The 12,009-nt window shown below is 44.3% G+C and overlaps 1 protein-coding gene across 2 annotated transcripts in view; it reads right to left on the reverse strand.

Annotated features, from left to right (window-relative positions):
• PDCD11 (programmed cell death 11) overlaps nucleotides 1-12,009 on the reverse strand; it is a 52,277-nt gene that overhangs the window by 5,834 nt on the left and 34,434 nt on the right. For both annotated transcript variants that reach the window (XM_028098708.2, XM_028098707.2), the window contains exons 22-27: nucleotides 6,723-6,831; nucleotides 5,061-5,150; nucleotides 4,742-4,844; nucleotides 4,124-4,301; nucleotides 1,202-1,258; nucleotides 556-678 (exon numbers count right to left, since the gene is read on the reverse strand). In XM_028098708.2, coding sequence (XP_027954509.2) covers nucleotides 556-678; nucleotides 1,202-1,258; nucleotides 4,124-4,301; nucleotides 4,742-4,844; nucleotides 5,061-5,150; nucleotides 6,723-6,831 — 660 coding nt within the window. The remainder of the gene's footprint in view (nucleotides 1-555; nucleotides 679-1,201; nucleotides 1,259-4,123; nucleotides 4,302-4,741; nucleotides 4,845-5,060; nucleotides 5,151-6,722; nucleotides 6,832-12,009) is intronic.

Raw genomic sequence — 12,009 nt, forward strand, 5'->3', positions numbered from 1 at the left:
CAGAGTCCCAGCCTGGCCTAGCGCCTCCACTTTCCCAGGGACCCAAGTTGTGACAAGGATCTAGGACAGACAAGTTCCCGGCACTCAAAAGGTTAAAGAGAGCTTTGTAAACTAGAAACAACTATCAGGCATCATGAAGATCCGACTGAAGGGTGTCTCCCACCCCACACCTGAGCACCACAAGGCGTCAATCGCAATGGCTGGGGAAGATGAAAACGACGAAGCTGTGGCAGAGAAGGCCATGCTCCCTGCTGGCTGTGAACGTTACGTGATTTCGCAGAACATTTATGAATCACCATTAAACACTAAATCAAAGAAAATCCAAATGTATTTAAAATTGAAATTGGACATGCCATGCTCTTTGTCCAAAACACCAATCAAAACTTTAAGGTATAAAACATCTCAGAATTCTAAAAAACTGGTGTGAACTCAGACTCCCTTTCCTTCATACCCTCTTCAGAGAAGGTGACTGAGGAAAGCCACAGACCTGAGGACCAGAACGGGCCCGGAGTGGGGGGCCCTCACATCTGGCCCACCAAGCACCTCCTCACTCACCCGAAGAGCACGCCATGCGGCTGGACAGACTTCACATAGCCCCTCAGGAGTTGCCCTTCCTGAATGTCCTGGATGGAGTTAATCTCAGGATCGGTTATTTTGCTCTTCGTCTCCGGGTTTGTCCTAAAGGAATAAAAGGCTTATGTACATGAACCCCAACCCTCCTTTCCCACTTTCACCCCTGACTCATTTGTGATAATCAAACTCTACATGTAAGAGTACAACTCTGGACCTGTCCGTAGAATATAACCTTCAGAGCCCAGACCTACTCTCTCCCGAAGTCCTGTCAGGACTTGGCCTCAAAAACATCCATTTCTAACCATGGAACAGGCGAACTTCAGGCCAATTACTTCATGACACATGCCACGAACTATGGAACCCTCAGGGTTGGGCCATCTTCCCTCATCGGGGTCACTGCATGGCCACCTTGAACACCACATGCAGATGTCTGAACCTTGCCCTGGGCAACAAGAGTTTGAGCAGACAGGTTCTTCTAGCAATGTGAATGCCTGCAGCTTTTCTGGACAAAGACAGGGCAGGGTAGAAAGTGCACAAGCAGAGAAGAAAGGTGGGAAGCCCAGAGTTCTGTGTCAGGTCCACGCAGCCTCTCCTCCGTGCCCGTCTTGTCCCCACCACAGACACTCACCTGGACGATCGCAGTGACAGAGTCAACACATGGCCTGTAGTAGACAGGACGTAACACCTGGAATGAGAGCAAGAAAAGGAGATGCTGACTTTTCAGCATCCCAGGAGACGGCAGAGGGCCTCAGCTTCCTCTCCACAATGCTGACCAACAGGTAAGAGCAAGGAGACAGGACACCTGGGCTCTCTTCTTCATTCTGTTGAGAATGTGCTGAGGGACTCTGGACAAGTCACCTCTCTGGGTCTCAGTTTACTTGCCTGTCACTACCTACTCTTCTTACCCAAGAAAGGTATTGGGAGAAGAAAATGAAAGGAGACATGGATTCCTCGGGAAGACACACAGAGCCACATGGGTACTCAGAGGTGACACCAGCCTGATGTCGGATCCAAGCAGTGTGCAAACTCAGCCACTAACCACCGGAAACTGTGACCAGGGGATGACCTAGGTCCTAGTGCAGGCTCACGGCAGCAGATCAGAGGAAACCAATCATTGAAGCCTGAGCAGGGGAGGCTTCCAGGAGGGAAAGCAGGGTTTACTGTTTGGTTAGGTTTCCAAACTTTTTTCATCAAAACCAGCACTTACCAACCCAAAGTCACAATTTCAAAGTACAGAATCTTAGCAGTGGAAAGGATCCCAGCAATAGTCCAAATTTCTCCCACGACAGGCACCTGCCTCCTAGCCCCTACAGCAAGAAGGACCTTAGGATTCATCTACCTTTAGGCAATTAATTTATTATCCATATTAGATATCACAACTGAATACGACTCACAGATATGGCTACAATAAAATACATATTTTGGCTGTCAGTTAAACATCTGCCTTCAGCTCAGGTCATGATCCCAGACTCCTGGGATCAAGTCCCGCATTGGGCTCCAAGCTCAGTGGGGAGTCTGCTTCTCCCTCTACCTGCCACTCCCCCTGCTTGCATGCATGCACGCACGCACTCTCTCTTACTCTGTCAAATAAATAAAATCTTTAAAAAAATAAAATAGGGGCGACTGGATGGCTCAGTTGTTAAGCGTCTGCCTTCGGCTCAGGTCATGATCCCAGGGTCCTGGGATCGAGCCCCACATTGGGCTCCCTGCTCTGCCAGGAGCCTGCTTCTCCCTCTCCCTGCACATACACTCTCTCTCTCTGTCAAATAAATAAATAAAATCTTTAAAAATAAATAAAATACATAAAAAAAATTTTTGCTAAAAGCCACAACCACATTTTTAAGGCTCAAGAGACAAAGCAGAGATAATCCTGGATTTCTCAGATGTGTTCCTTTTCTTCTCCCAGGCCCTGGATATTTCTGTGCTGTTTAGCTCTGATAAGTGGTTGTGAATTTATTAGGCAGGTGCTGGTGGCTGGGACACCTGAGGTAGGAAAGAGCATTACAACTTTCCTGCCCATCTCCTCAAGGCTTCCCACTCTACTGTTAGCCAACCTGGATTCTCAGCCAACCTAGATTCTCAGAAGTCTGCACGGTATCAGGCTGAAGCCTACCTCTTCAATGCTAACTTATTCACCCTAGAAAATGACTTTAAAACTCTGAACCAGGGGCACATGGGTGGCTCAGTTGGTTTCAGTTCAGGTCGTGATGTCAGGCTCTGTGCTCAGCGGGGTCTCCTTCTCTCCCTCTGCCCCTTCCCCTACTCATGCTCTAAGATAAATAATCTTTAAAAATCAAAAACAAAAACAAAACTCTGAACCAGGCTCATCTTAGTGCATATAAAATAGTTCATAACACACCCCCCAACTGCAAAGGTCTCTTTTTGCAGAACTCACCTATAGATCAATTTTTAATTAAAAAGATGAATGGTTCAGTAGAAAAATGAGCAAGCAAAGCACAGAACAAATGTAAACAGCCAATAAAGAGAGAAAATAACCAGTAAGAGAAATGCAAATTAAAATGAGAGATCAGGGGCGCCTGGGTGGCTCAGTCAGTTAAGCAACTACCTTCAGCTCAGGTCATGATCCCGGGGTCCTGGGATTGAGTCCCACATCGGGCTTCCTGCTCAGCAGGGAGTCTGCTTCTCCCTCTGACCCTCCCCCCCCATGCTCTCAAATAAATAAAATCTTTAAAAATAAAATAAAATGAGAGATCAATTTTTGCCTATTTAATAGCTTAGATTAAAAATTAAGAATACCCAGGGGCACCTAGGTGGCTCAGTCGGTTAAGCGGCTGCCTTCGGCTCAGGTCCTGGGATGGAGCCCTGCATCTGGCTCCCTGCTCAGTGGGGAGCCTGCTTCTCCCTCTCCCAATCCCCCTGCTTGTGTTCCCTCTCTCGCCGTGTCTCTGTCAAATAAATAAAATCTTAAAAAAAAAAAATTAAGAATACCCACTGTTGGCAGGGGTGTTGAGAACGGTCATATTTATGACAGGAACATAAATTGGCACAATCATTTCGGAGGGCACTTTGGCAAAATGTGTGATATCGTTTGGCCCATCGATTTTAGTTCTGGGATTATATTTCACGGATACAGTTGCACTTGTGTCCAAACACATGCACAAAGATATTCACTTCATTATTACTGTCCATCAACAGAGGTTTTAGATAATGACAAAAAAAAATGGAAAACCAAAAAAAATGTTAAAAATAAGGTAAAAGAACAAGGTAGATTTAGATATACTAGCCCACAAAAAGAAAAAGTCCATGATAAACTGCTATGAGAAAAAAGGCAAGCTGCAGGATATATAAAATGAAATTCTATTATTACATTAAAAACATTATACCTCCATGTGTGTAAAAGTCTTGAAAGATAGAAACCAAGGTATATAATGGTGAAAAGTGGTGGAGAAAGAGAGGAGCAAGAGAACTTTTCTTTTTTTCATACAATTTTTTTCTGGTATAAAATCACGTATCACAACTATGTTTTTTTTAAAAAAGAAATCTACCCACGTAGAGCTAAAGAGGAACAAAACAAACTAACTAGGCCTACCTGACAACCTTCTGGGGGATGAAGTCTTCCAGGGGCGTCTCTGTGTAGGAGTCACTCACATGAAATACGCTGACTCTTCCAATCTTCCCAAAGGGGAAGGAGACAGTCAGCCCCTCCTTAGGAGTCACCTTCACCACTCGGCCCATGGCGACTTCCCCCTTCTCAAGCTTGTGAGGACCTGGTGGGCAGGAGAATGAACCTGATTCAGGGAAGGGCAAATGAAGAAAGAAGCTGGAACGCTGGCCAAGCACGGACTGGGGAGTCAGAGGCTGCCCAGACTTGGGGATGTCCAGGCTGAGGGGAGCAGAATGATCATGAACACCCGTGTTACCATGCCATGTAGTCAGGAAATCTCAGGGCCATGTGATGGACACCCCTTCTGAGAGACTTGAGAAAACCAACTGTGTCAGAGAAGGCAGCTCAGACAGTAGCAGAGTGACACAAGCCAGAGAACAAAGCCCCAAAAGAAAAAATGGTCCCGGAAGGCACAAACCACACTAGGCTTTCTGAGGACTCCAATACCTGAGGCATCCTTGAACCTGGGCACTACCTGATGACTCTTTCCCACTCCTTTCTACCCTCTCCCTTCCCTGACCAGGTAGCATTTCTTCACCACACCTATAAGTGAGAGACACAAGAATGCCTTGGAAGAATCTGGGCCAACCACAGTAGCCTTCAGGGCCTGGCCAATCCGGAACTTCTTATCTGGATGTTTAAGAACCTGGAAGGACAAGAAAATTCCTTTAATGTTTGAAGAAAGGTCTGGCGTTTACCCAAAACTGGCATTTAAGTCTCTATACCAAGTATGTCCCAAACTAATCCCTGAATAAGTACATGGTTTCTTGTACCCACTGCAAACACACCAGACACTGAGTCCAGGCCGATTTCAGACTCTGAGTTCAGAGATCTTCTCTCCAGGGATCTCAAGCACACTGACCTTGAAGCTGAGAGAAGTGAGCAACAAGGGAATCCTGCCCCGGATGTCTGGAGCAATCTCCACCTCAAGCCATTTCTTAACCACGTTGTACTGGAAAAAAAAAATAGGAGGAGAAATGGAATGGGATGGATATAAACAGCTCCTTTTCCCTTCATTAAAAGAGAAGACTTTCATAAAAATCACAGGGTTGAAGAGGCCCTAATCCTACATTTTTCCAAGGGACAGGAATCCACCCCCTACATCCCACTGCCCCTGCCCAATCTCCACTTTTCACAGATTTCACTCTGAGTCTAGCTCGGAGCCTTTACTGGGCTAGCCAACCATGCACCCCTCCTGGTGCCTCAGCTGATCAGGAGGCAGAAATGACCTCAGAGGTGTCCTCAAGTAGCAGGAACAATCCCACTGACCTCTGCAGACTCCTCCAAGCTCAGCTCTGCCCAATGATGGTTAATTATCTCCAGGGCTCAACATCTGATTTCTTAGATTTTGATCCTTCACTGTTTACAGTGTCCTGCCCTAAACACAAACCCCAGTTTTCAAAGTGAATTCAACAAAACATTTATCAAGTAGCCACTACGGACATGGCATCCTAGTGATAAAAGCCAAACCCTACCTTTAAGATTACAGTCTACAAAGAGTAAGTCAAACAAGTACACAAATAACCAGAGCAGTAGAAATACAATATGCTATGGGAATATATAGGAGAATTAGGAATATGGGGTGGGGGGGATATCTGTGCTGGGCCTTAAAGGGTTGTAGGAATAGAGGGTACTCTGAGCACAGAAATAAAGACAAGAAGGGCAAAAGAGGAGGTTTTCAGGCTGTGACTGGTACACAAGGTGTATGAAGTCAGGTTATGAGGAGCCTCAAATACCATTCTGCGGCACCGAGGGTTTATGAACCCCACCAAGAGACAACAGGTAACTAAACGGCATCAGTGACAAGCTCAGCCAAATGCTTATGGAAGAACAATCGGGCAGCTGTGAAGAGGAGTTAGCCCTCAAGGTCAAGCCCAATCCAACTTTCTCTCTGATATATTCCAACCGGTACAGTTTTTACTGATATCTTCCCTTTCTTGAATGCCTGTTCCACTTGGGGCTAGAACACATAATCTGGCACCCAGGTACGCACTGCTCTGCATTGCACCTGAACTTTATGAAAGACAAGAATCCAGGGGCGCCTGGGTGGCTCAGTCGTTAAGCATCTGCCTTCGGCTCAGGTCATGATCCCAGCCAGGGTCCTGGGATCAAGCCCCATATCGGGCTCCCTGCTCGGCAGGAAGCCGGCTTCTCCCTCTCCCACTCCCCCTGCTTGTGCTCCTGCTCTTGCTGTCTCTCTCTCTCTGTCAAATAAATAAATAAATAATCTAAAAAAAAAAAAAAAAGACAAGAATCCAGAATCCAATAGCACATTTACTTTAAATCTTGCTCTCTATTTTTCCTTTCCCTTTCGTATAATTAATCTATAAACATGTTCAACTGTGAGTTGCTTGCTAATTGTTTCATGAGCCATAATTTTAGCTCCTCAATTAGGCTTCTGGTCTCCCACAAACCAGCATGGTAGCAATAAGACTCAAATGCTTAGTGCTAATGGCCTTTGTCTCCAGCTGCTCCCCTTTTTTCTGAAAGGATGGCATCACACTGCAGGGTATGCACTACTCACCTTCTTCAAGAAGCAAATCAAAGTCTGTCCAGCCTGGTACTGTTTAATCTTCTCCAAGGGGCTAACAGAGTGAGTGTTGAGAGCAGTGCAGCCATCCTTCTCCAGCTCACTGTTTGCAGAAAAGCAATGGAAAGAGTATGCCAACCTCTGCATAAGGCTTCTAGCTTGAAACCGTCTCCCCCACGTGGCCACGGATTGACTGTACCCCCCTCGTTCATGCACACCTCCCACATGCCCATTTCTCTCCCCTAAGGGGAATGTTCATAATACCTGCATGAGAGCTAATCTCTTCCTTTTCATTCACCTAGGTATGAACAAGCTATAAAGTAGGTAGGTAGCTTACAATCTACAAATTTAGGCAACAAAATTGTTTTACTTCTTTCATAATACTTTAGCTATTGCTTTACAGTTTGCAGAACTTTCCCAAATAGTCTCTCAATGAATGTGACAACAATCACATGTGAATGAGGCAGGGCAGATATTATTAAACTCATTTTATGCTATTGAACCAGGAGTTGAAGTCAGAGCTCTGACTTCAAAAATCCAGAGCTCTGTCCCCTATGCTACCTTGCCATTATTACTTTCTTTTTCTGCTCACAAAAGCAACGAGGGAATGTGGTTATCAGTCCACAAAGCACTTCAAAGAAATCACAGAACTCCCAGCCCAGCTTACCAATTAAAGTAATTCCTAAAACAAAACCAAACTCAACAATAAAGTGGTACAAGTAACACTGGTAAACTGTCACATATAATAGCACTGGTGAATACAGAAAAATGGAAACCTTCATATACGAGTAAAGTTAAAAATGCATGTACCTTATAACCCGGTAATTCCACCTTACAGAAATCCAGAAGCACAGTGGAACAAGTTCAAAGATGTTCACTGTGGCATTATTTATAAAAGAGAAAAACTAGAAACAACCTTAGACGTCCTCCATCAGTTGGAGAACACATAGAGTTGGGCACATTCATTAAGATGAATTACTATTTTAACTACAGGCACAAAAGCAGATCTCAAAATCAAAATTTTGAGTGAAAAAAACAAGTTCCAAATATTAAGAGGGGAGGGAAAGATGGCGGAGGAGTAGGGGACCCTATTTCAACTGGTCCCCAGAATTGAGCTGGATATCTACCAGACCACTCTGAGCACCCACGAAACCAGCCTGAGATGTAAGAAGATCTGGATCTCTACAAACAATATTGCAGGCGGTTGGTTTCGAGGTAGGAAGCAGGGAGCCCTGATTCCACGGGCAGGTATCGGAGGACAAACGGCAGCGGGAGGGAGCCTGGCCGTGGGGATCCTACACCGCCGGTGAGCGACAGCCTCACTGGGACGGGGCACAGACGCGCAGACTGGTAGCAGCGGGGAAAGGACTTTAGGGCAGTCCCTGGAGCAGAAACCCAGAGCGGCGGGGTCGCCTGTGGGACCGGCTGGCGGTTTTAGAAGAACAAAAGGCAGAGACGGGCTCCGACCTGGAGGCAGGACTGGGGGTGCTGCGGAGGGGCGCACAACCCAGGCCACTGCAGTTTATAGCAGCACGGACAGAAACGGAGACGGTGTGGCCTGGAGAGCTCACTGAAGAACAGACTGCGGTCTCTCTGCTCTGAAGCAGAGGATTGGAAACGGTCTCTTCTGCTCTGACTCACAGCAGAGACGCGGAAAGCCACCAGAGAACAAAAGCCCCCAAAACTGATTCCCGCTGAGCCCATCCCCCGCCACAGGGGGGCAGGGCAACTCCGCCCAAACAGGGTTGCCTGAGTAACAGCGCAGCAGGCCCCTCCCCCAGAAGACAGGCTGGGAAAACAAGAGGCCAGCAACCCTAAGGTCCCAAGAAAACAGGTGGATCTTGCTTGGGTTCTGGTCAATAATTTGGACTCTATACATTCCCTCAAACACACATCAACAGAATGACTAGGAGGAGGAGCCCCCAAAATAGAAAAGAGTCAGAGATTATGACTTATCCTGCAGATTTACAAATGGATGCAGATATAACCAAGACATCGGAGATGGAATTCAGGCTAGCAATTGTGAAGACAATGGCTAGAATGGAGAAATCAATTAATGGCAACATAGAGTCTCTAAGGGCAGAAATGAAAGCTGAATTGGTAGAACTTAAAAATGCTATCAATGAGATCCAATCCAATCTAGATAATCTAACAGCTAGGGTAACTGAGGCAGAAGAACGAATAAGCGACCTGGAAGACATTATAATAGATAAAAAGGGAAAAGAGGAGGCCAGGGAAAAACAACTCAGAATCCATGAAAATGGAATCAGAGAAATAAGTGACACCATGAAGCGTTCCAATGTCAGAATAATTGGAATCCCGGAAGGAGTGAAGAGAGAGAGAGAGGACTAGAAGATGTATTTGAGCAAATTGTAGCTGAGAACTTCCCTAATTTGTGGAATGAAACATTCGTGTCCTAGAGGCAGGGAGGACCCCTCCCAAGATCAAGGAAAACAGGCCAACAACCCGGCATGTAATAATAAAAACTTGCAAATCTTAGAACCAAGGAAACCATCTTAAGGGCAGTTAGGGGGAAGAGATTCCTTACGTACAAAGAGAAGAACAACAGAATAACGTCAGACCTATCCACAGAGACATGGCAAGCCAGAAAGGCCTGGCAAGACATATTCAGGGTACTAAATGAGAAGAACATGCAGCCAAGAATACTTTATCCGGCAAGGTTTTCATTTACAATGGATGGAGAGATGCAGAGCTCCATGACCGGCAGAAACTGAAAGAATATGTCACCACTAAGCCGGCCTTGCAAGAAATATTAAGGGGGGTTCTATAAAAGGAGAAAGACCCCAACAGTGATATACAACAGAAATTTACAGGGACAATCTATAAAAACAACGTCTTCACAGGCAACATGATGACATTTAATTCATATCTTTCAATAATCACTCTCAACGTGAATGGCCTAAATGCTCCCATAAAACGGCACAGGGTTGCAGATTGGATAAAAAGACAGGACCCATCCATACCTACAAGAGACTCATTTTGAACCTAAAGATACATCCAGACTGAAAGTGAAGGGATGGAGATCCATCTTCCATGCCAGCGGACCTCAAAGCTGGGGTAGCAATTCTTATATCAGACAAATTAGATTTTAAACTAAAGTCTATAATTAGAGACACATTCTTAAAGGGTCTATCCAACAAGAAGATCTAACAATTGTAAATATCTATGCCCCCAACATGGGAGCAGCCATCTACATAAGCCAACTGTTAACCAAAAAAAAGTCATATTGATAACAATACGTTAATTGTAGGAGACCTCAATACTCCACTCTCGGCAATGGACAGATCATCTAAGCAGAAAATAAACAAGGAAACAAGAGCTCTGAATGATACATTGGACCAGATGGACCTCACAGATATTTACAGAACATTCCACCCTAAAACAACAGAATACTCATTCTTCTCGAGCACACATGGAACTTTCTCCAGAATAGACCACATACTGGGTCACAAATCAGGTCTCAACCGATACCAAAAGATTGAGATTATTCCCTGCATATTCTCAGACCACAATGCTTTAAAACTGGAACTCAATCACAAGAAAAAATTTGGCAGAAATTCAAACACCTGGAAGCTCAAGACCACTCTGCTCAAGAATGTTTGGGTCAACCAGGAAATCAGAAGAACTTAAACAATTCATGGAAATCAATGAGAACGAAAACACATCGGTCCAAAACCTATGGGATACTGTACAGGTGGTCCTAAGGGGGAAATACATAGCCATCCAAGCCTCACTCAAAAAAACAGAAAAATCCCGAATTCACCAACTAAACTCTACACCTTAAAGAACTAGAGAAAAAGCAACAAGCGATGCTTAAGCCATGCATTAGAAGAGAAATAATTAAAATTAAAGCAGAGATCAATGAATTAGAAACCAGAAACACAGTAGATCAGATCAACGAAACTAGAAGTTGATTCTTTGAAAGAATTAATAAGATCAATAAACCACTGGCCAGACTTATCCAAAAGAAAAGAGAAAGGACCCAAATTAATAAAATTATGAATGAAAGGGGAGAGATCATGACTAACACCAAGGACACAAAAACAATTATTAGAAATTATTATCAACAACTATATGCCAATAAACTGAGCAATCTGGATGAAATGGAGGCCTTCCTGGAAACCTATAAGCTGCCAAGACTGAAATAGGAAGAAATTGACAACCTGAATAGGCCAATAACCAGTAACGAGATTGAAGCAGTGATCAAAAACCTCCCCAAGAGTCCAGGGCCTGATGGATTCCCTGGGGAATTCTACCAAACATTCAAAGAAGAAATAATACCTATTCTACTGAAGCTGTTTCAAAAAATAGAAACAGAAGGAAAACTTCCAAACTCATTCTATGAGGCCAACATTACCTTAATCCCCAAACCAGGCAAACACCCCATCAAAAAGAATTTCAGACCGATATCCCTGATGAATATGGATTCCAAAATCCTCAACAAAATCCTAGCTAATAGGATCCCACAATACATTAAAAGGGTCATCCACCATGACCAAGTGGGATTTGTCCCCAGGATGCAAGAGTGGTTCAACATTTGCAAATCAATCAATGTGATAGAACATATTAATAAGAGGAGGGAGAAGAACCATATGGTCTTCTCAACTGATGCAGAAAAAACATTTGACAAAATACAACACCGTTTCCTGATTAAAACTCTGAAGAGTATAGGGAAAGAGGGAACATTCTTCAAGTTCATACAATCCATCTATGAAAACCCACAGCGAATATCATCCTCAATGGGGAAAAGCTGAGAGCCTTTCCCTTAAGAGCAGGAACACGTCAAGGATGCCCACTCTCGCCACTGTTGTTCAACATAGTACTAGAAGTCCTAGCAACAGCAATCAGACAACAAAAAGAAATAAAAGGTATTCAAACTGGCGAAGAAGAAGTCAAACTCTCTCTTTTCGCAAACGACATGATACTTTATGTGGAAAACCCAAAAGACTCCACCCCCAAATTACTACAACTCATACAGCAATTCAGTAATGTGGCAGGATACAAAATCAGTGCACAGAAATCAGCTGCTTTCTTATACACTAACAACGCAACTGTAGAAAGAGAAATTACAGAAATGATTCCATTTACAATAGCACCAAAAACCGTAAGATACCTCGGAATAAACCTAACCAAAGAGGTAAAGGACCTATACTCTAGGAACTACAAAACACTCATGAAACAAATTGAAGACACAAAAAGATGGAAAAATATTCCATGCTCATGGATCGGAAGAATAAACATTGTTAAAATGTCTATGCTA

The sequence above is a fragment of the Eumetopias jubatus genome, unplaced genomic scaffold (genome assembly GCF_037043125.1).
Source record: "Eumetopias jubatus isolate StellerSeaLion01/CBP00866 unplaced genomic scaffold, mEumJub1_p1.0 scaffold_17, whole genome shotgun sequence".
Taxonomy (NCBI): Eukaryota; Metazoa; Chordata; class Mammalia; order Carnivora; family Otariidae; genus Eumetopias; species Eumetopias jubatus.